The sequence below is a fragment of the Rhinolophus ferrumequinum genome, chromosome 2 (assembly GCF_004115265.2).
Source record: "Rhinolophus ferrumequinum isolate MPI-CBG mRhiFer1 chromosome 2, mRhiFer1_v1.p, whole genome shotgun sequence".
In the NCBI taxonomy this organism is placed as follows: Eukaryota; Metazoa; Chordata; class Mammalia; order Chiroptera; family Rhinolophidae; genus Rhinolophus; species Rhinolophus ferrumequinum.
Genome location: NC_046285.1, coordinates 47,223,751 through 47,248,834, shown reverse-complemented (window position 1 = coordinate 47,248,834; position 25,084 = coordinate 47,223,751). Strand labels below are relative to the sequence as shown.

The 25,084-nt window shown below is 35.7% G+C and overlaps 1 protein-coding gene and 1 long non-coding RNA gene across 2 annotated transcripts in view; both read left to right on the top strand.

The window, feature by feature from the left end:
* The window catches only part of KPNA1 (karyopherin subunit alpha 1), a 60,850-nt gene that overhangs the window by 30,240 nt on the left and 5,526 nt on the right, over positions 1-25,084 (top strand). The window contains exons 4-13 of the mRNA XM_033127604.1: positions 1,437-1,536; positions 3,658-3,752; positions 10,238-10,369; positions 11,371-11,459; positions 11,761-11,860; positions 12,445-12,608; positions 14,054-14,132; positions 15,712-15,837; positions 18,407-18,534; positions 24,703-24,881. Of these exons, the coding sequence (XP_032983495.1) occupies positions 1,437-1,536; positions 3,658-3,752; positions 10,238-10,369; positions 11,371-11,459; positions 11,761-11,860; positions 12,445-12,608; positions 14,054-14,132; positions 15,712-15,837; positions 18,407-18,534; positions 24,703-24,881 (1,192 nt within the window). The remainder of the gene's footprint in view (positions 1-1,436; positions 1,537-3,657; positions 3,753-10,237; positions 10,370-11,370; positions 11,460-11,760; positions 11,861-12,444; positions 12,609-14,053; positions 14,133-15,711; positions 15,838-18,406; positions 18,535-24,702; positions 24,882-25,084) is intronic.
* Positions 3,766-6,914, top strand: LOC117034561 (uncharacterized). The gene is made up of 3 exons (XR_004425112.1): positions 3,766-4,881; positions 5,010-5,218; positions 6,792-6,914. It is a non-coding gene; the product is annotated as an uncharacterized LOC117034561 (long non-coding RNA).

Genomic DNA, 25,084 nt, shown 5'->3' with positions numbered 1-25,084 from the left:
AAGTCACATCAAAGAAAATACCTTCATGACAACATCTAGACTGGTGTTTGTGCAAACAACAGCTAACCCACTTGACACATAAAATTAACCATCCTAGTGCATTCTTTGTCAATTTGGCATCCATACACAGCTCCTTAAACCACACTGAGTCTCAGATGAAGACAGTAACAAAGTCATATGTCCACGTGGCATGATACAATGATATAACTGTCCTGCATGCAACTTATAGTGTACCAGCCTTTTCCCCAGAAGAGGCTGCAAAGTTCTCGGGTGTTCACTCCTCACCCTGATATAAAAATTAAATATTATGATCTTAATAATAAAGTTAATGATACTTAAATACTATGAAGGTAAAGTCATGCATCTTACGTTATAAGGGGATAAGAGAGGGAAAAAACATATATATAAAACATATTCATAACAGAATTATATAGTTACCTTTGTTTACTCAAGCATCAGTCTTATAAGTTTCAAAATATTTATTTTTCTGACTTAAGAGCAGAATGCTTCATTCTTCCCATGGAGATTCTTAACTGTTAGGTATTGCTTACCATCCAGTATTTACAACTCTCCAGCTTTCTCCACAATTCATCTTGTTGACTGTAACCCTTCATGAAATGGTAAGAATTTTACTTCATTGACAAATGATCCTGAGAAGAGAGTTAACTACTAATAATGGGGATGGGTTGTAGTGGGAAATGGAAAGCTCTAATAAAGCAAGAAAATAGTGGGAAACTGAAAAGTTCTAATATAGCAAAAAAAGAGAAATTTTAAATTAAGAGTCAGTTGTTGAATTTGGCAGTGGCTGGAATCTGTGATTTATGCAAGATTACTTTATACTTATTCAGTAAATATTTGTTGAGCTATTCATAAATATATAATATTTGTATAAATATTTGTATAAATAAATATAAATAAATATTTGTATGTCAGCTATTAGTGATAGAATGGTAAGATAGATGGGGTCTTTGACTTTCAGAGAGCTTACAGTGTCCTGGGGGAACCTGGGCAATAAACAAATAAGCAAGAATCCTGGGCACAGGATTAAAATAGAGTAATGGGGTAGACATGGAGTGGCTGCTCTAGATTCAGAGGTCATGAAAAGCCGTATACAATTTAACATTTAATCTGAACGATAAGGAGTCGCTAGCCTTTTGATCAAAGCAAGGAGAAGAAGAATAATAAACACTTTGTCTTAGTATTTACTATTAAGATTACTACTTTCTCACTGTGGTGAGCTTTCTAATGATAGACAAAAAGTTGGGCTTTACACATATCAATCATCTCAGACATTCCTACATATATTGTCTTCCCTTTGTGTGACTCTTAGATAAATATGACTAACTTAATAACTAGGTTGCAATTTATACTATTTTTGTTTTCCTTTGAATTCAAGTTAAAATTTCATTATACTTGCTTTTTGTTTGTGATCCCAGGGTGGTGTTATTACTTCCGACATGATCGAAATGATATTTTCCAATAGCCCAGAGCAACAGCTTTCAGCAACACAGAAATTCAGGAAATTGCTTTCAAAAGGTGAGTTCTGAATATGTTAAGTATGTTTTTCCATTTATTTACAAAATAATACTTTCCCATAACCTGTTTTCACACCACAGATAACTTGGCTTCGGAGTGTGTCTATCAACAGAATACAAGGATGCATACAGAGATATGTGTAATTATGAGCCCTGGCTAACTTTTGAGTTTCCTTATTTTGTGACCAGAAAGCAGCATTGTTTTCATTTCTGAGCTAGCTTATAAAAGTCCTTAAAGTGATAAGAACAGTAGTCAATCTTCATGTTAATTCATATTGAGAAACTCCACTCTTTTTAAGGAAAACTTTAAAAGTATTACTTGAAAGAACAATGATTGTTGATTTTAATGTTAGCAGTTTATCACTGAAATTAAGTATGGATGTATTGGTGGTCAGGGTAACTACCTTTTGTATAATTAGGGTAGAATGCAATATGGTACTTCTTGCCATCTGGGCAAGTAAAAAGAACTCTGGAACTCTGAATCATATTAAAATGTCAATAGTAAATACTTAACACAACTGACCCCACAGTGGTAAGTTACACTTGTTTGGAGTTATTAGTGATAAATTAATATATTCCTTGAAGTTCACTGGAATTAAAACCTACCACCATAACAAAAAAAATTGTTTTTTTGCATAACTTATTAAATATTTGAAGACCACTGTCATGTGCACCTTCCCAACCCCTCAAAAAATATTTTGCCTCTTTTCAGTGTACTGAGCCTAGTGGGTTTCTCACATAATGTGCCTTTTTAAGGCGTTAGAGTGGAGGGCCTTAGATTGGTGCAAAAGTAATTGCGGTTTTTGCAATTGTTTTTTACCTTTTAAACCTCAGTTACTTTTGCACCATCCTAATTGTAGAGTGGTGAAAACTGCATTCCTGTGTCTATTCTAGTTTGCCAGCCACCAACGTGATGCATAGTACTGCAACTGTGTTCTTATTACTCTCGGTAGTAAGAGATTGCCTTCTTTGTCCTGAGACTGTACATTCTAATAGGATAATATCAGTTATTTTAGTAGGCATGGCATAGTTATGTTCCATTGTATTTGCAGCTATCTGAATTCCCTAGCCCTTTTCCTCATGAACTGTTTTTAAGTTTTGTCTGAGAAGTCATGTGGATTTACTTTTAAATTGCTTTTTTAAAAATTCAGTGGCTGAGTTTTGCTTTAAAACCCTTTTGCTTTATTGCCAACTTTGGCTTATTGTTCTTTCTATATGTTGTTTCTGTAATCTAGCATATTAATGCTTCATCTTTATTATAGTATCAAATTTATTGGTTGTGTTTATATGAATGTTTGATAAAAATGTCGAACCAGGGAAAGAACATGTCATTAGAGCTCTCTCCAACTTTACGTTGAACCTTTAGTCACCTCTTTCAATAAGGCCATTGATTTGGCTAAGGATTCCTAGTTGTTACTGTAATCTACCTGCCATGTTTCTTGCATTGCTACATGAATATCATCAAAAATTTTGTTAAATCTCTTGTTGAAATTACCTCGCTGATTGTTTAGGACATTTCCTAGCCACCCAACAAGATTCTACTGAATGACTTCATTTATAAGATACTTTATTGTCATAAACAAAAATGAGATTAATTTGGCAAGTCATCCTTAGTGAATTCTTGCTGGCTCCTACTTAACACTCCAACTACAAAATTAAATCCTGCAAGCACACCCAGAATCTCCTAATGCCGTTTTTGTTTTTGTTTTTGTTTTAAGACAGCTTATGTTAAAAAACAAAAAACCCAGATGAACAATAATCCCATATACACAATAAGGGCTAGAAGGAAGTATATGAAAATAGTAACAGTGGTTGTCTTTGGATGAGTTTCTCTCTACTTTCTAAGTTTCTAAAATAGTACAGGTGATGATTTTAATTTTTAAGAATTCTGCCCATCATTTCCATGTGAAGGCTTACCTCATTGTGAAATCCTTCAAACTACCCTACTCTCAAAGTGACCAAGCTCAATTTTACATTTTTTTCTTTTTTTTTTAGATTTCCAACATGAAAGTGATGCTAAAATGGAAGGAGGGATATCATGAAGTAATTTTGAGTTATAAAGTCTTTGCATTGAAATTAAAGGATTGTTTTTCTTCTTTCCTTTTATTTTATGGGGAGACAGAACCTAATCCTCCTATTGATGAAGTCATCAGCACCCCGGGAGTAGTGGCCAGGTTTGTGGAGTTCCTCAAACGAAAAGAGAATTGTACACTGCAGGTGCGAAGCCTTTTCATTTCTTGCCTCAGATGTAATTCCCTTTGCTAGTTTATATTTTGTATGCAGAGTAGTTACTTTTTTAATCTATATGAAGGGTTAATTTTTTGATAATATTTCTGACAATCACATTGCAAATTTCTTTTCATAGTTTTGTTAACTATGGCCCTTGGTTTTGCTCTGTAGAATTCTTAGCATTGTTACTCGTGTAAAAAATTATTTTATGATGATTACGGAGAATACTTACATAATAGGGAATTGTTTGCAGTAGAGGAGCCATTATAGATAGGACCTAAGTTTGGGCTACTTCAAATTTGGTTTTGAAGGATTTTTAGATTCTACTTGGGTTTCTCAGGGCTGTGTAACATGGGCTGGGTCAGAGACTCAGCTAATCCCCAAACCTAGTCCTGATTAATCCTCTCCCTGACCCCAAAAGAGCTGACACAGAGATAGGCTTGTCAGGTATCTCTGTGTTTTCTGCTGTGTTAATTTAGTCTGTCAATACTGTTGTATGTAGGGGTTCTAAGAGGAAATTCTATAACTTCCGGATTGTGTAGTTTTCACAGTAAAAAGAACCATTGTCAACTGACTCTCATCCTGAGAGTTATTTAGAAATTTTAAAATACCATTTTGTTCCTGAATAAAGTTGTATTTTTGGTAAACTGGTAATTTTTCAATAGTTAGACTTCCTTGGAGTAACCAGCTGAATTAATTTCTGTATTCTTTATCAAATATCTGTGATACCTAAATTCTCACTTGTAGGATCTAATCTGAAGGTCTCAGGCCCGGTAAAGAAACTCTGCAACTATAGAAATTGGTTAGGTGCCAAGTAGATCTTAAAATGGGGTAATTTTTCCAAGTAAGTATTTGCCAGTAACATGTTAATCATAAAGATAACTTACCCCCTTGTTTGCTTTGCCTTCCTCAAAGGCAGTAGTGTTGGGACATTTTGTAAATGCCAGCTCTGGCCCCAGGTTCCTTACTGTCCAGAGCATTGTACATAATTCCTAAGACTTGATGCTTTGTCTTGATATTTTCTCTCCTTTCCTCCCACCCCATCTTTCTCCTTTTTTTACTCTCTTTGTTGCGGTGATGAGTTCCTTCCAGAGGAAAAACAAGAAATCCAGAGAAGGTAGAGTACTTCAGTGTCCCATCAGTTTTTCTTCTCCAGTTTGACATTTACTAATCCCCAAGTTCATTTGAATTAAGATTCTGTTTTGCTAGCTGCCTCCTGGATTGTAATTCTGGTCCCCATCTAAGGCCAGGATCACCAGACATCTGAAAAATAATCAGGTTCACCTACAGAGCAAGGAAAGAAAGACTTTTCTCAGAAAAAAAGGAAATCCAGACAACCAACACTGCAGAGAACAGAGCCTGAGCCCCTAAGCAACCTGCCAAGAGAACCAGAGGAACCAAATGAAGAGCCTTACTGCAGTTTATCATTTGAAAAGCTTTGTAGGAAGAGGGAGGTAGGGAAAACTATCATTTTGTTCATGTGAAAATATGTTTCTGTCCTATCTCTGACAAGGAGAGTAGTTCCAAGATACTGATTTTACTCCTGGATCTAGCAGTTTTTAGTAAGTGGTTGCAGAGGTCCAGTTTGTTAATGTGTTCAAGAAAGATGGTGTAACCTCCTAGGCCTAGAATGAAAAGTCAGAGAAATGGGTTTTTCCCCCTCTCTACATTCTCCAGTACTCCCTAAAGAATACATGTTATCTCAGACAGTACCCTCACCTGGCTAACACATGCAAATTCTACATCATTTTTTAATCTAATCCTAGAACTTGTATCTTTAACACATCTGAAGATGAATGCCTTCAGAAATCTCATTTGCTTCTATCTAAATTCTCAGATTCTACCCTTGTGTGAACTGAACTGGTAATTAGGCTGAAAGATTGAGAAATGATTCCTCTGGAAGTGACCACCTTATGATTTTCACCTTAGCTGCCCAAACACTCTGAGAAATAACCAACCTGTTTATTATCTAAAGGTCATCTCCAGCTTTTCTTCTGTGTACATTTAAGTACAACATGATGTTTTTTCTCCAGTGTGACTAATGGGTAATCTTGACCACCCCAGAAGCAGCAGAAGCAAGTATATTGAGGGAGACCTTAGGGCCAAAAGGCTTCATGCTCAAATTAGACGGTGCTCTGGGAAGCTTGGAGGGTACTCCTTCTGTCTTCTTGGAGAGCATTAGGATGTAAGTTGTCCCGGACACTCCTACCTGCTTACTAGAAAGTTGAGTAGTATATCTTTGGAATGGGGCTTTTGCCAGAAAGAGAGTAGTAATATATGGTCATAATAGCTAAACTCACTAATAAATCCTATGGACAAACTTACTTGTTCATTCCAGAGGTAAAGAGCAGTGAATCCTCGTGAAGGGTCTCTTTACTTCCTTTCCGGCTTCCCTTATCCCCAGATCAGTGAAGTGCTTCAAACCAGGGAGCTAAAAAGGCCTGCTTTGGGTAGTGTTACCCAGATGCTTGTTTGCCCTCAAATGAGATGAACATGGGTGGAATCTAGCATTTTGGAAGCAAGCAGTGCCATTTGGCTAAGAGCATTCTCATGCTCACTGACAGGTAGGCCTCAGATACAGTTGAGCCCTTGGCATGAGATTGGTCTGCCTTATGGTATATTTTCTATTTCCTGTGCCGGCTGTTTGGTTATTTGAGTCCAGGCCCAGCATCTTTGTACTGTCCTTTGCAGTGCAGAGATACTACATTCTCAAACCTTATAGAAGAAGCTTATAAAAATATTTAGAAATAAATAAATTGCCTCCTAGTTCCAATCATTAGATAACTCCTTTTAAAGTCATAAATTTGAAATGGTTTAGTTTCCTCATTCCTGCCTTTCTTGTCCCTTCTAAAAGCTTAATGTGATAAACTGCAGTAAGCCTTCATCCTCCTACGTCTTTTCCCATCCTCCTTGATCCCTCTGCCTTTCTTGGAAGGTTGCTCAGATGACTCAGGCACTGTTCTCTGCAGAGTTTGATATCTGGGTTTATTTTTCTGATGTGAGCCTTTCTTTTCACTTGCTCTCCAGGTGAGCCTGGCATTTGCTAGGAACCAGAGTGGACCCGGCAAAGTGGCCAGCAACAGAGTCCTGATGCAAATGGAGAAAGGGAACCAGGCGTACCTCAACCTGGAGTGGGAAACTTGATAGGAGGTCAGAAGTATTTCAGCTTTGGATTTTCATTTTCCTTATTTAAGGAACTGAGCATCAGAAGGTAGAGACTGAGAAAGGAAAGAGAGAAAATATCAAATCTTTAGTGTGCCCTTCGGATTTCAATTGTAGCCTTATTTAGCAAGTTCTGGATAGTGGAAAATAATGGAATTATAATTTATAAGCAAGCACAGTTGCATGAAAGGTTGTTTCCTTGCATGATGCCTTTCTTGGAACACTAAGAATATAGTAGTTTAAAACAACAAAGAGGAAGTAAAGATGGTGGTTATTTTGGCTACCATTACTTTAGGTAGTACCATTTCTTAGATTTTTTTTTTCATTTCTTTATGTTACTGATTTGTTTTTGAGTCACACGGTTACTTAAATTACTTTTTTCTGGCCATTTCTATCATAACTTTATGCAGTTGTTTTTGATATCAACTCTGGGCTTTCCCATATCACAACTCTGTTTCATGTTAAATTCTAATCCAGAACCCAAGGCCGAAACAGTAAAAAGAACAAAAAATAACACTGATTGCAATACCCAGTGAAAGAGAAATTACATACTTCACAGCACAACCAGTTTTTAAAAACATACTTAATATTAAACACATTTGATATTTGTGTTTCTTCCAATACTTTAATGGGTCTATACTCATGGAGTTGTAATTTTTTCCTTTTCACTCTCCTTCATACATATGTACATATATATCACACACGTACACACAAGTATGGAAAATTGCACAAATATAGCTTGATGAGTTTTTATAAGGTATAAACATTAATCAGCCCGTTGTGTGTGTGTGTGTATGTGTGTGTGTGTGTGTATACGCCATATTAATGCACGAATATGATTGTGTCCAGTGGCCTTCTCATGATAGTTATTCATGTGTTTTTGTTCCCAGTAACGGCAGAACTAATTTCTGGTTTCCATTCTTACTAAGAGAGACCTTGAATCTTCTTTCCATTGAGAGGTTATCGTTGCGTACTTCTTAGTAGTAAACATAACTTTGGTACATCTTTTGCTGAGATGTCTAGGTTTCCAATATTCTTCCATTCATGTTCAGGCTATTATTCACTTATTCCTAATTTTCCTAATCATCATCACTTTTATTTTATTTTGCTTCTCCATTTTATTCACTTCAGTACCATCTGGAATTCCCTCTCATTTTCTGTGAGACCGTTAGTCATCAGACAAATAGCAGTTTGAACTCTGGCAGCAATTAGTATTCGAATTTCTTCTGTTTGATAATTAATATATCGTGTATCTACTCAGGCTTTGTTTCCATTTCTTGTGCATTAAAGTCACACTGCAATTCGTTTTCTCTTTGATACAGATTAGTATGTGTGCTGCTCTTAACACATTCCTTACAGATTGCTTTTCACTCACGATTTTCATTTCTTTGACTTGCTCTCTGCAGTATCTAACGACTCTTTGTTGAACTCTGAGCCTGCCTTCTGGTAGGAAAGTTTGCTTTTGTACTCAAATCATCCGTCTCTGTTTTACAAATTTTCCTAGTAAGTGAAAGAAACTACATTTTAGGTTAACTGTTTTCTTTTTGGTATCTACTAAATAATCTGGCATATTGTTATTTGAAATTTCTGGCCCTAGATACCAAAACTACAGTTGAAAGTTTCTTGTCAGTCTTATAATTATGTTTCAGAGAGGAAACTATGGAAGAGGAAGCCAAAGAGGCTGGCTTCATAAGTATAGTTGATGAGGAGGCTGTAATGTAGTTCTCTTTGACAGGCTGGGTAACATTACTCAAATCATTAGTCAGATTGTTGGATCTTTTTATAATAGTTTCCTCATTGATAAACGAGAAAAGTCAGACTTCCCTGCGTCGTTGTGAGAAACACCTGAGAGTATGTGAAAAATGGTCTCCTGAACATCTCTTATAACAAAAAGTTATGAGACAGAAAATATGTTCCATTTAACTTTTAATTAAATTTAACATTTAATTATGCTCCTGGTCTGGACTTCATTCATGCTGTAATATCAGTGTCCAGTGTGGCTGCCAGACCACTATCTCATTTTTTATAGGTTCACATTTGTAGGTTCAAAAAAACCTCCTCTTTAAGTGTCTCCTGTGCTATGAATTTGCTCTCATTCATATGGCTTTGGACTGTGTTAATCAGCATGTCTTCCTATTTCTTCCATCTTCCCTCACCCTCATGATTGATGTTTTAGTTTTTCATGTGACAACTGCCTTTCATTTGACCCAAAAGCTTAGAGGAGTCACAGCTCCATTTTTTGATAACTTTTTATTGACCTCTCATTGAAGGGCATACCACTGAATTTTTTTTTCTGCATATGTGCTTCATTAAAGGATAAATAGAAGACAAAATGGGAGAAGAAAACAAAACTAAAGTTTAAGAACTCTTAACTCAAATAGAATTGTAAGAGTTCACTCTTGGATTTTAAGAACTCCATCCTAGATTTCTCCGTAATAGGTTAGAGTCAAGTTACTATAGAGATGGGTAGAATTAGTAATATGCTACATTCTTCATTGGCCCTAATTTTCTTCATACCTTCTGTTTAATAGTGTATCAACCTTTAAGAATGCTGTTTTAAAAAAGTCTTACCTCTGTGCCTTGGTTTGGAGCCTTCTCATTTATGGAAAGCCCTTATGCTCTGAAGTTGCCATTTCTAGTAATTGTATGCCTGTTAACTCCTTGTGGCCTACGTATCATTTAAAATATCGTTTGCTTTTTTCACTTGGCCTATATTTTATACATTTTACATGAACTTCTCCCCATTTCTCTTTACCCATCCTATAGAAATTATTTAATTTTATTTTTTAGTAGATAATATACTAAAGGTATAGAAGGCTTTACAGTTAGAGTGTCTTTCCTTCCCATCCATGTTCCACACTCTCCCTGACCTTTCCATGTAGGTTAACAAGTATTTACAGTTTCCTGTGTCTCCTAGAGATATTCTGTACAACAAGTAAATTAATATGTACATCCTTCTTAACCCTTTTAGAAAATACGACACCGTGTTAATTGCACTCTTGCATTTTTAAAAAAATTCATATCTTGGGAGATCATTCCATATCAGCACATGAAGTACTCCCTCATTATTTTTGTGGTCTCTTGTCACCTCTGCTTTGATCTGAAATTTTAGACACCCTGAATATTCCTCTAGGCTGCTGCAGTATTCTGTTTGGGAATTCTTCCTTTAAAACTAATACAGTATTCACCTGATAGATTATATGCAAATAATCATCTCAGATTCTTTTCTTCATGTACAGAAATCCTTATTGTTATAAGTAAACAAGCTATTAAATTCTAATAAGATAATGAAATTATTTTTATCTTTATAGTTTGAATCAGCTTGGGTATTGACAAATATTGCTTCAGGAAATTCTCTTCAGACCCGGATTGTGATTCAGGCAGGAGCTGTGCCTATCTTCATAGAGTTGCTCAGCTCAGAGTTTGAAGATGTCCAGGAGCAGGTAAAAAAAAAAAAAAAAAAAATGAAACAGAGAAGCAGGTGAAAGAACACAAATTTTCCCTTCGGTCTTATATTCAGAGCGTCGGTTTTACCACTTGGCCACAACGATCTGTGGTCCATCAGAGTGTTCTAGAAATCTAAACTTAACCAAAACAGAAAATTTCAATAGGCAGAATTTCTTCTAGAAACATAAAACCGTTTTCCCTTCCAACCCTGAAATTTAAGAGCTATAGATAATACTTTTTAAATCATGTAAGCTGTGACTGAGCTTTTGCTTGTGCGAATCTCTAGTGTTGATTGAGTAGCAGGTCTTTGCCACTTTTGTGCAGAAAAGACTTAGAAAACATGAATTTTTTTATCATTGTAAACTTCCTCCAATTCATAAATAAAAGTCATTGCTAAACGAGAATGATTGTCTTCTACAGCTTTATTGAGGTATAATTGACCTACAATAAACTGCATATATTTAAACTTAAAAAGCTTTGACATATGTGTATAGCCACGAAACCATCATCACAATCAATATAATTAATATATCCATTACCCCCCAAAGCTCACTAAAGTTTTCTGCATTTCGATTGCTCTTGAATTCTTTGTTTACTGTTTTCTTTTGTAAGCAAGCTTAAAATACATTTTTAATCAGCTGAGTAAGCCATATGAACCTCTGCTGTGTACCAAGGGCTGTGTGTAATGTTACTTAGGGATGGGTTCTCTGAAGGTAAAGAATACACAGAAGAACTTGTTCCTTCCTTTAATAAGCTTACTGCCACGAGTGTGCACATGGACGCTTTATAATAGTATCTTCTTTCCCCAATCCCACAACTATCATCTGACTCCATGATCAGTGGACTTAGGGGTGTCCATAGTTAATGTCCCTGTATGATATGTTGATTACTACTGTATAATTTTTGTGAAGAGTTATTGTGATTTGTTGGCATCTTTTTTTTTAAAAGAGTTATGAGAGAAACTACAACCTGTCATTAATGAACAATTCTTTCACAGGCAGTCTGGGCTCTTGGCAACATTGCTGGAGATAGTACCATGTGCAGGGACTATGTGTTAGACTGCAATATTCTTCCCCCTCTTTTGCAGTAAGTTTTTTTTTTTTTTCTTTTCTGAGTAATAAAAATATGGGAAGTTCTGCCAGAAAGCAGTGTATCTTACTGGAAATCATTTTGGATTTCCTGGTGTTATTTTTCATTATAGACATTTTCTTACTTATTCAGATCATTTCTTCAGACATCGTGTCTAATTCCACTCCCAAAATTAAATTGGTTGTGTTAGAATTAATTAAACTTTATTATTCTAGAGAAAACGGTTTAGAGTTTGTATTATGCCATCCAAGAATCAATGCTCGTTATATAGTTTACCATTGTATCATCACACTTATAGGCTATTTTCAAAGCAAAACTGCCTGACCATGACCCGGAATGCAGTATGGGCTTTGTCTAATCTCTGTAGAGGGAAAAGTCCACCTCCAGAATTTGCAAAGGTAAGGATTATGCTTTTGGGAAATGGGCAGAAAAAGTACCATTAAAGAGTGTAGCAGCCATTATTAATGTGAACAGAAAGAGAGAGTAAAATTCTGACATTTTAAATTTTGTCAAAAATGATATTTCTAGAGAAATAGGGCTTTTTGTTGTTTGTTTTCGTTTTAATTTGGGTTAAATTTTCACTGCCTGAAAAAAGCTCTGAATTAATCTTAAAACCTAGCATTTTTTTGTTCATGACAAAGTATCTAAAATACAAAATTTCCTAGCATTAGCACCTGTGAAAGTTCCTTTACCTCTTTGGCCTGCAGTGAGTGTGTCTTGACAAGGAATATCTGGGAACTGGTATGTATTAGACTTTGCTCTCTGAAATGATTTTCCTTGTGTTGTGACCACCTCATCAAAGTAAACTGCAAGGCCATTGGCAGGATTGTAAAAGATGGAAGTATCGCTAAGCTACTCCATCTCTGGAAGTATTAATCACCTCAAAAGTTACCAGATGTGTGCCTGGTTGCTTTCTGGAGTTTCTCGCCTCACTTCTGGCTTTTCTGCTGAATTGCGTGATCATGTCATCTTCCTTTTATAGGTTTCCCCCTGCCTGAATGTGCTTTCCTGGTTGCTGTTTGTCAGTGACACTGATGTACTGGCTGATGCCTGCTGGGCCCTCTCATATCTATCCGATGGACCCAATGATAAAATTCAAGCAGTCATTGATGCAGGAGTATGTAGAAGGCTTGTGGAGCTGCTGATGTAAGTTATCTTTTAGAAAATCTATCTGCTCATTTGTCCCTATGTTAGTTTTTCAGTTACTGAACTCAAATACTAATACATTATACTGATTTATTGTGCTTTGGGCTTCTGTCTCTTGTTAGTTGTTTATATTTATGTCAAATCTGTTTGTTTTGTGGCTTTTAAAGAGCCTCTCAGTCTTCTGCTGTTAGCAGTCCTTCAGAAACAGTTGGAAAAACCAACTATGTAATTCTAGCTCATGCTTAATGACCTGAGACAACCACTAGATAGCAAAAGGCATATTGACACTAAAAATAAGTCATTCCTTATCTTTCTGTCTGATTTAGAGCTTAATCTAGACTGGTGTCATATTTTGAATTTTATTTTGCTGTATCTCTTTGTGATGCCTTTGATTTATGGAGTGGAAGGTTTACCAATGGCATAAATAACTTGAGACTGTATTAATCAAATTTTTAGATAGTGCTGTAGAAGAAAAAAATGAGAATGCTAACACATGAGGAAATGATACAATTATAAACCATCTGAAAGTTAATTGAAGTAAGTACAAAGTAGATGCAGGGAGACATTGCCCCAAACGTGAAATGGATTAGATAAGTAGAATATACACAATTCAAAACTGTGGAATTATCGCTGGGTGCAGGTCAGCAGCATAATGCTGTTGTGAATTAAAAGCAAGATGCTGCAGGAGTCAGAAGCGTTCAAAACCTGGGAAGTAATCTTTTGTATTCTTTAGTCACTAGATTATTATGTATCTTAAGCATTTATTTTTAGTCATCTGATCTTAAATGTGAAGGAACTGGTACAGTTTTAAGCAGAGTAATCAGTCTCATAAAAGGGGAGAGAAAATAGGATTTTTAAGAAAAGTTAAAAGTAATAGTAACTTATTTAGCCTGAAATCAAGACTTAGTATTTGACTTCAAATATATAAAGGGTTTTGTGGAGGTTTTTTTTGGACCAGTAAGTCAGCTGTGGTTTAGTAGAATGAGTTCACTATTTGAAGCCTGGCTTTTATTTTCAAGTTATTTCAACTGTTGAATATTCTCAACTCTGAAAATTACATAGTTTGTAAAACTTAAAAATGTATTAATGTTAACTACTGCTCTCCATTATCTCAGCACCATAGAATCCAAGTAAAGAGGTAATGAAAACTATGAAAGAATGAGAGGGAAAAGTTGGAATCCAGATGATGGGATACCTGGAAAAGATTATTAGGAAAGATTTGTAGTTTTGTTTCGTTTTTTTTTTTTTAAAAATACTAAATGAAGGGACAGTCAGCTCTTCTGGGGGACACCAAGCATCATTGTGAGAGGGTTCCCTTAATAACCACCATAGGTACCTTTTTGCTCTAAAATCCTATCACATATTATTTGATGTGTATTTCAGCCCTAAGGAAAAGAGACTAAGGTTAGAACTGTTGGCTATAACATTTCTCTTTATGGTTGCAGGCATAATGATTATAAAGTGGTTTCTCCTGCTTTGCGGGCTGTGGGAAACATTGTCACAGGTGATGATATTCAGACCCAGGTATGAATAAGTGGCATCTATTTTTTTCCTTAAAGAACAGTACATTGAACCCCATGATTATGTTTCCATTCTAGTATTGAATTCCATATTGGGAGAATTAATACTGCGTTTCATTAATATTTGTGAAAAATGTTGGCTTAGGCAATTACTTTCAATACCTTCCTTATCTCTGTTTTGACCTGTTACTTGTAGCAGTTCTGGTTTCCCCTATGATTTAGCCTTTTGGGTAGGCACGTTTGTTTCCCCCTCTTCCTTCTGCTTGAAATGGTTCTTGTGAGCATCAGAAGACGCCAGTAGCATCCTTTTTCTGTGTCTGTCATCTTCATCTCATCGTCTCTGATAGCTTCCTCCTTTTTGTACATGGTGGGTCTCGTGTGAGGATTCTGCCCTTCTAGTTCCTGATGTCACGCCATTCAACTTCTGTATCAAGTCTAGTTGTGGAGGGCACAGCTCACTGGCCCATGTGGGAATCGAACCGCCTACCCTGTTGGTTAACGCTCACGCTCTAACCAACTGAGCCATCTGGCCACCTCAGCCAAATATTATCTTTAATTTCTGACGTGTTTTTTTTCCAGACACGTCTTTGGCATTTTAAAAATTGCTTTGTGACATCTTTTATTTTGTTATTTAGAAAGATTATACCTATTTAACTTAAGTTTTATTTTTTGATCTATGTTAATTTAATAGGCAAAAATGGCTTTATTTTAATTTGCGTTTCTTTCATTACTTGGTGAGATAATTTTCTATTCAAATTTCAGTTTCTCTTACCAATTTACATATTAAAGATAGCAACCTTCTTATCTGTTGCATTTTTCCCCTATAATTTTTTTCATTGTTTTTATGCTTGGAAAGTCCTTCACTATCCCAAAACCAGCTATCTTATTTACTGATATTTTCTTCTGTGTTATGGTTTATTTCTTTTATATTAACTCTGTAAATCTATATTAACTCTTTATATGCTTAATTCTCCAAATACCTGTATTTGCTTCTGGACTAGATTATCTACTCTGTCCAGTGATTGATTCTTGAGCCTGCCACCTGTTATTTTAATCATAACTTTATGACTTTAGTTTCTGGTAGAGTACATCTGCGTCTTCATGTGTATTTGTCTTGCCTACCTCACCTTTGTAAGCTGTTTGATAACTGGGGGTGTACTCTTTTTATATCCTATAAAGCACCTGGTATACTTCATTATGTATTGGTTCATTGACAAGTTATCGGAGGACTTAAAAATCTGAGATCACTTCTGAATTTCTGGCCACTTGATATATTATCTATCCAAAGACATTTTAATATTCTATAGGGATAGGGAGGTGAATAACTAATACATTATTGTGCCTTACTAAGTATGGCTTTAGTAGTTGAGAATGTGTACAATGAAATAGTTTTGATAGTCTCAGAAACTGATTTTTATTAGCAGGAAATACTTTTTTATATACATAAAGTTATTTGTTTCTAAAATTTTGGGGGGAGACATTAAGTTATATCTTTGCCCTTTTCCTAAAATAAAGTTTTTGAGTTAAAGATTTACTTATATTTGGATCAATACAAAAACTAAAAATTTTAAACTTCCTTTTAGGTAATTTTGAATTGCTCAGCTCTGCAGAGTTTATTGCACTTGCTGAGTAGCCCAAAGGAATCTATCAAAAAGGAAGCATGTTGGACAATATCGAATATCACAGCTGGAAATAGGGCACAGATCCAGGTAATCTCATAGCACCTGTCTTTTTTGTGTATTTTATTAATAAGTAAGGTTTTTTCCAGTTTGTCTTTAAAATACATATATTTCATTATTGCCTTGAAGACTACTAATGTCCAACGTTGTTGTATTTAGTAGTTCTACTTACTACTTTTTTAAATCCTACTTTAAAGAAGTTAAATCTTTTGAAACTTATACTTGGGCCTAGGTTTTTCCCTTTGCCTTTAATATTTGAGGATTTGCCAAGATCTGAGAAACTGTGTCTTGAATTTTTGCAGCGTTTTATTGGACTTTATGCTATTTATTTTCTAGTGGACCCATTATTGTAATTCTTTTAATTTTTCATGAACCATTGGGAACCCATTTTTCTGCAACTGGTTATCTGCCCTTTACTTTTTTTTGTTCTTACATCATGGGAGAGTAACCCAAGTGGAAGATGAGCAGTGGGCTAAGTGGTTTACCATAGGCCATGAGAAAGGCTGGAACAACAGGTGGGAAAACACAAGTCTATGGGACTTTACCCAGCATTCTCATTTAAAGATGAAATTGAGGCTCAGAAAAATAAAATGATTTGCCAAAGGCAACTCTAGTAAATGATAGGACCAAAATGAAGTGTCTTTCTGCTAAACTTTGCTTACTTTCTTCATTGGTATAATGGAAAGAATTCTTGACCAGGAAAACGTGAGTTAGTCATCACCTAACAGAATGCTATCAGGGAATGAGATTGATAGCTGTTGCAATTTATAGCATGAGTATGAGGTGATTTCAGCTGTAGTTGATTGTCTGCTACCACTAGGCTCTTATGTGGAACTTCTCAGTTTCTTGATAATAGGAAATGATGTGAACCCATTTTAGGTTCTCAAGTTAGGGAGAAACATGAAAAAAGTAATTTGAGGAAGATTACTTTAGTACTAGTATATGAAAGGGATTGCGTAAGAGTACTCTGTCCATCTAAAAGCTATTCTGTTAAACTGGGTGGGAGGTGATGTCTTGGAATAGGGTGGCGGCAGTGCTAAAGGAAAGGAAAAGGAGGACTCGGGACATTTTAAATTGAAAATGTAAGAGACATGGAGACTGATTGAATTTAGAATATGAGGTGTGATCAAACAATATGGTGAAAGTTTAAATAAAATAAAATTTATTACAGTAAAAGACACATTGCCATTAATCCCCCTCAAAATACTCTCCCTCATTTCAAACACTGTTATCCCGTCATTCTTGCCACTTTCTGAAGCAGTTCTGGAAGTCCTCTTTCATGAATGTCTTTAATTGCACTGTCGTGGCTGCCTCCATGTCATGAATCATTTTGACTTTGGGGAAGAGCCAGAAGATGGTGCCAAATCCGGTGAATAAGGTGGATGAGGACACACCGTAATGTTTTTATTTGACAGAAATTACCATATACCAGAAGCGATGTGTGATGTGGAGCATTGTCATGATGGAGGATGACTTACGGCACACTTTAAAACACACCTTCTCTCAACCGTAGCTCACACCTGACTGACTGCACTTGAACAAGTTGAAACGTGTCACACACTGTTACTAAGCTTTGACACCCCGCTTCCCAAATTGAAGATCCCTGCCTTTCCATTGGATGGCACTCGGCAGCAGCATTCACCATATATTTTATCATAATAGACAGGCTCGGTCCCACATCCCTTCTGGTACTGCAATTTCTGTCAAATAAAAACATTACGGTGTGTCCTCATCCATCTTATTCACCAGATATGGCACCGTGCGACTTCTGGCTCTTCCCCAAAGTCAAAATAACCTGAAAGATAAATATTTTGAATAGATTCAGGACATCAAGGCAGCCACGACAGCACAACTAAAGACACTCACGAAAGAGGACTTTCAGAATTGCTTCAGAAAGTGCCAAGAACGATGGGATAAGTGTGTTCGAAGTGAGGGAGAGTATTTTGAGGGGGATTAATGGCAATATCTCTTGCTGTAATAAGTTTTTTAGTTAAACATTCACCGTAGTTTTGATCATACCACATATGTACATACGTACATACATACATACAAACAAAAATAGCCTTTGTGTACAAGAAAGGTTTGAAAGGAGACCTGATATAGAGGGTAGATGATGTGTTTCAGGCAGTTAGCATATCTAAAGTAAGTTGTTGTCCACTCTGGGCTGGGGCTCCAGTGAGAGATGTGTACCAGAGAATTACAACACATGTCTGAGTGGATGCTGTGAGAAACATGGAAATAACAGAGGAACAGAGAATTGAACTTTTATAATTTGTTACTGTGGTTGGGATAAGAGCGGTCAATAAGAGAGAAAATTAAGATCACAAGGTCACAGACACCAACGAGAGTGTTATCAGTGATACCCAGTACAGCCAAAATGTTGGGGATAATACGGACTTGATCCCTTCCAATTAATTTTTAACAGGTGTCATTAGTGAAGCTGGCTTGAAAATTTACTGTTAGGTTGGTGTAAAAATAATTGCGATTTTTGCAATTATTTTTAACCTTTTAAACTAATTACTTTTGCATCAACCTAATGGTATCATGAACATTTTTGTAACTCTTGTAATTTCCCTTTCCATTTTTTCTTTAATCTCAGACGGTGATAGATGCCAACATTTTTCCAGCCCTCATTAGTATATTACAAACTGCTGAGTTTCGGACAAGGAAAGAAGCAGCATGGGCTATCACAAATGCAACTTCTGGAGGATCAGCTGAACAGATCAAGTAAGTACTAGCCAGGTAGCATCTTATAAATTAAAGGAAAAAAAACATTGTGTCTACCAATTAAGAATGCTCAGTTCTAGCCTGTTGGAAGATTTTCTCCGTTTTATAATTAGACTCAAATACTATAGAGGGTGCCAAAAAAAATGTATACACATTTTAAGAAAGGAAAACTGTATTAGAATTGTAATGCTCAATATAGACCGATAACAGAAGATGAATACAAGTCACGTTTGACTTCTGCAATTACAAGAGGTGCTCAGAGTGATTGCTATCAGTGTCCAGACACTGCTGATGACGGCGAACTATTGCTTAAGCAACGTTGACAAAGTGTCTACTTGTATACATTTTTTTGGCACCTCCTGTATATATTTAATTCCTTCTATCTTTCCCGTTTCTTCTTGCTGAAAGTAATTCTGGGATGTGAGAACTAAGGCATAGTTGAGATTTGAGGCAATGTAAATATTTACAGGGGTGGCTTCAGCCTGCTTTATGGCTGCTTGGTCAGAAACATCTTGGGTAATCTACAAGGTTACTTGTAGAATCCTTAGTTCAACTTGAATAGCTAACTCTTGCTATTTCTAATTTAGATTTCTTAATACTGGAATTGGACCACACTTGAAAGAGAGGTATATCTTAGAATAAAGTGCCAAGTTCAATAGAGACTCCTGAAGTACTATGGTATTCAGTAAGTAAAGTGAGAAATAATGGATTAGCTTGAGACTTAAATGGCCTCTTGGGTAGCAGTTTGTTATCTCAATGACTAGAGAAGGCATAAATATGGATAGGAATCAATTCCTCCAAGAAACATCATATAATTAAATGCTAAATCAGGAACATCCAGTATTTCAGATAGGAAAAAAAAAGAGTAATGATGAAGAGAAAAATTGAACCTAGACTCTTTACTTGTCTTAACTTACTTTATGGGAATTCAGGTGAGGGGAAAGGGTTTTTTGTTGTTGTTGTTTTTAATTGGGGAAAGGGAACAGGACTTTATTGGGGAACATTGTGTACTTCCGGGACTTTTCCAAGTCAAGTAGTCCTTTCAATCTTAGTTGTGGAGGGCGCAGCTCAGCTCCAGGTCCAGTTGCCATTGTTAGTTGCAGGGAGCGCAGCCCACCATGGTTGAGAGCTCGCGCTCCGGCAGCCCCATTGCCCAGAGCTCGTGCTCTAACTAACTGAGCCACCCATCCGCTCCAGAAAAGGGTTTTGAATGAGTGTTAAAGCTTCAGCCCCTTCCTCACATGTAATATCAGGAAAACAGCTACGTCTCATATTCTTGCTTTGTGGGTTAAATATAGACACCCAACCAACGCTAATTTTTAGTGTTGGGAATTTAAAAATGAAGGTAGAGTAATCCTAACATTTCAGAAATTGGTCACGTACAGAAGATAAGAGGTATTTACCTGAAATAATAAAATTGTAAATAGGTTAATATGTCCAGTAGCTATTTTGGTAAAGATCATTATTGACAGGACTTCAAGGAAGACTTCAGGTTGTCTTCAGAAGCATATTTGTGTGAGAATAGGTCTTTTTCAACCTCCAAGATTCTGGTTCTGGGGTATATCAGGTCCTTGAATAACATTTCATTATAATAACTCAGAAACTTAACTCTTGTTTTTGTCAGTTACCCTATGATTAAATTGGTTTTGCCTAAAGTCGCAGAACCGATGGACAAACATTAAGGCCTCACTTAATATACGTACTAGGATTGTAAGTGTCCCACCACTAGATGGCAATAATGTGCAGTAATATAGAAGTTATTTAAAACTGTTGCTAGGTTTTATGTTCAAATTCAGATTTATATTTATTGTCTCTACATTGTATGCCAGATAGGTTTTCTTAATTGAAATTGTTAAACTGTATACATACATTTTAAAAACATTTCTAAAACACTGGTATATGTCAGCAGGTAGTATCGGGTATTTTGCTCTGTTAGAGAAGAGTAGAATGGCTATTATCCCTTTTTAACATACAGCATAGCTGTTTATAATAATTAAGTTAAATATCAAAATCCCAGCAGTTTCTTCTTAACAAGATGAAGAGTTTACTTGAAAGATTATGACAAAAATATTACAGTCCAAATTATAAAAAGTAAACTGACTTTATCTGCTTATTCTGGTTGAGGAGACGAGATTTAAATGCAAGATCCCATTAGAATAATTTAGAAAATATCCATAATCATAGGTTAAATATAATCAAATGCTAATACGTACTCTTGTTCATAAGAAGTGAGGGATAAAGAATGTTGGCTGGAATTAGAGGAAGTTTCCTGAAAGAGATGAAACTTGCCGTGTGGGTAGATATTTGGCAGTTTTAGAGAGAGAATAGCATGAGGAGAAGTGTCAGGGAGTATACACATATCTTCCAGTAAATGTTACTGGAAGAGGCAAATCATTCATGCTATAGGTTATTCTTTTTTTCTTATTAGTTTCAGGTGTACAAAACAATGTAATAGTTAGACATTTATACCCCTCACAAAGTGATAACCACCCCCAATCTACTACCCCTCTGACATCGTATATAGCTGTTACAATTCCACTGACTGTATTCCCTATGTTGTACTCCATATCCCGCACACACACAAATACATTTATAGTTGACATTCAGTATTATTCAACTTCAGCTTCAGGTTTATAGCACAGTGGTCAGGCATCTACAACAGTCTATGAAGTGGTCTCCCTAATATTTAGGTTATTCTTTCTCAAGGATGGGAAATTAAGTAATTGTTGACTTTGAAAACTGAGATGAAGGCCTTAGTCTTGGGTATTGATTGGGAAGACTTGAAGTATTCTGTAACCTAGAGAGTGAAATGAAGAAGATAGTGATTTGAGGAGCAAAGAGAGAGCAATTAAGAAGCCATTGCAGTAGTTTAGTGTGCAGTGATGGCCAAGATGAAGATAATACCTGTAGCATGGGATATGGGCCTAGATACGGGAAAGCAGGATCCGTAGGACTTGGTGGCAGGCTATAGATAACAAAGGAAAGGGAAGAGTCAGAGAAAACAGGAAAATGTTGGTACTGTTGAAAAAAATTAGGACACAGAGGAAGCAAAATCCTCTTTGAGTGAGATGGTTTTAGACACAGTGAGTTTGTTGGTCATCCAACTTTATCAATTCTGTCTTTCAAAACTCAGTTTCCTCCATTCTAGGGTATCTGGATTTCTCCTGCATAAATTTCTCCTTTCTAAAGGAAATCCTAAATATAAAATTACCAATTAGATCAGCTCTCTTGGGTTTGAAACATTAATATAATTTGAGAAATATAATTTACTTTTCAGATAATATATTCTTGTGGAATAAATTTCCTTAAACCCAGAAATTTTTTTTCTTTTAAATCATTTATTCAAAATTCATTTTTTTCATATTATAATATTTCTCTATTTTCTTTCTTTTTTTATTAGGGATTATTAAGGAATAGGATATCAAGTCGTTGTTTTTCAATCTAGTTGTGGGGGGGCGCAGCTCAGCTCCAAGTCAAGCTGTGGTGTTCAATCTAGTTGTGTAGGGTACAGCTCATTGGCCCATGTGGGACTCGAACCGGCAACCTTGGTGTTATGAACACCTCGCTCTAACCATTGAGCAAACCGGCTGCCCAGAAATTTTTCTTAATGGTAGCCTTTTCTGCCACAAAAGCCAGCTAACATTGATGACCAATGATCACTTTATCCAGATGTTCGAAACACACCACCGATAGGAGCCACTCCCAGACTTGAACCATAGCATTATGCTTGTTTTCCAGTCATTTTTCAAGTCTTCAAACTTCTCCTGAGGATTTTCTCAAAATAATATAGCTTCCCAACTCCTACGCAGCCCAGATGCCCTGGTCACTTGATTTGCTTTTAGGTGTAAATTGTCATCTATGGAGAAACTCGCATCGATAGTGAAATACCACTATGGTGGTCTTAAATCTCCAAAGATGAGTGTTTGCACAAGAAAATAACACCTCAAATTCCTTCTGATCTTGTAAGGTATTTAAGGAATAGTAGTATCAACTAACTCAGTGATGCCATCACTGACCTGAAAGCACAGCTTTTAATCCTTTATGTCCTTGGAAAGAAAATAGTCACCTGCTGTGTTTGCTCATTTCTGGTAATCTATGTTAAAATTTTTCAATGCCTAGAATTCAGAACCCAGAATTCATTAAATGAATTATGCCAGAATACAATTTTTGATACTATATTTTGCAAATAAAAATATAACGTCTTCAGAATTCTGGATTAGCATATTTTTGGGTAGAGCTCTTTTTTTAATAAAGTTTAGTCATTAATCTTATAGTTTGTATTTAAATTATTCATTTAACTTATACACAGGTTCTAGAAGCTTTCTAGCAACCTTAAAATTTGTTTTTAATCCTCAGTTGTTTTTAGTACACTGGTTTTCATAATATAAGATTTCTACAACTAGACAGTGTTACAAAACTATTATAAATGAATTTTTTAAAGACAGTATAAAGATCAGAGGTCAGCCAAGATAGTGGGGAGAAAAGATCACATTAAGAGCCGATCAGAATCAAATTTGAGGACAATTTTGGAGATTCTGAACAAGTCTCTGAAATACCAGATGGTGTTCAATAGACTCGCCTGTGTAAGCCAGTGAAGTTTAAGTGCAGATGTGTAAACCATCTATTAACTACTCTAAAATTTTGCTGAGGTTTAGTGACAGACTTATTAATAAATCTGTGGTTCCCAGACTTTTCCAGTTGAGGAAACTGAAACTCAGAGATATCAAATAACTTGCCTAAAGTCATCCAACTTGCATGTAGGCTGGGATGTAATAGTGGTGGTTATCTCTGGGTACTTTTTATTTTTCTGAATGCTTTTCTATGTTTTCCAAATATGCAACAACTAACATTTATAATTATGAAAGAGGTTTAGTTTTGTTTTTTGAGAAAAATAATGAGAATTTATATAGATATGTTGAAGGAATGGTTGACAGGTTTTGGTCTCTAAAACTGTGGTGTAAAGGAAGGGCAAATGGTCAGAAATGGCTTTAAGCGTGGATGACAGACTTATTCTGTTCATAGGACATATAGTCTTAATTGTCAGGAAACATTTAAATAAAATTAAGCACAATATTATTAAATTCACCCGAATATATGATGCTAAATAAGACATAAAAGTACTTTAAAACAAAAGAAATTAAGGCTTTTTAAATAATAGTTTTAGATTTATGAAAGTTTTGCCTTTTCCAGAATGTCACATATTTGGATCATGTAGTATGGAGTCTTGTGATAATGGCTTCTTTCATTTAGCAATATGCATTTATGCATTTAAGGTTTTTTCATATGTCTTTTCATGACTTGGTTGCTCATTTCTTTTTATTGCTGAATAATATTCCATTGTCTGGATGTACTACCTTTTATCCATTAACATACTAAAGAACTGGTTGCTTCCAATTTTTGACAGTTATGAATCAAGTTGCTGTAAATATTGGTGTACAGGTTTTTGTGTGGACATGTTTTCCTCTCAGGTGGGTAAATGTCTAGGAGAATGATTGCTGGATGGAATGGAAAGCTTTGTAAAAAAAAACTGCCAAGCTATCTTCCAAAATAGTTTATCCTATTTTGCATTCCCGCCAGCAAAAAATGAGAGTTTCTATTGTTTCACATCCTTGCCAGCATTTCAATTTTAATAGGTTTGTAGTGTTTAAATTTGGTAACATGATGTTGAGCATCTTTTCATATGCTTATTTGTCATTAGTATATCTTTGCTGAGGTGTATGTTCAGATCATTTGCCCAGTTTTACATTGAGTTGATTTCTTATCTTTAATTTTTAAGAATTCTTTGTGCAAAATAGAATTGGCTTGTTGGGCCTGTTGTGCTGCCTTTAGCACCAAGTGTGTCATATTTCAGAGGTGTGGTTACATATAGGAACAAAGATGAAACTAATCAAAGTTATTCTATTTTGATGAGTTGCTCATATTCAAAGTAAGAGAGTATTCCAGTTTCTTGTAGTCCAGTAATTGTGGAAGGAAAAAAATGGAACTGACTGCCAGAGAACTGGTTTCGTTTGATTCATTTGTAGCTTTTTTTGTGATAAGGTGTAGCTTGTATGGTTGAATGTGTGCATGTTTTTATCTCTGCAGTCAGTTTGAGGATGACCCTTTCACCAACTTAATAAAAGTTTTATGAAATTAAAATCTTTGACGAAATTATTCTTATTAATTTAGGTACCTCGTAGAACTGGGTTGTATCAAGCCACTCTGTGATCTCCTCACAGTCATGGACTCTAAGATTGTACAGGTTGCCCTAAATGGCTTGGAAAATATCCTGAGGCTTGGAGAACAAGAAGCCAAAAGAAACGGCACTGGCATTAATCCTTACTGTGCTTTGATTGAAGAAGCTTATGGTAAGATAGAGTACTAAATAGGTGTCCTGAAATTATGATTTTCTTTTTCTCCTTGCTTTTCTGGCCGGTCCACATATGTCATTCACAAATACATACGAAAAATGTGTATTCTTATAAATGATAATGTTTAGTGTGCAGAATTGGAAAAGAATATGCATTGTAGATGTGAAGAGAAGCAAGTACCCTTCAATTTAGCCCATTTT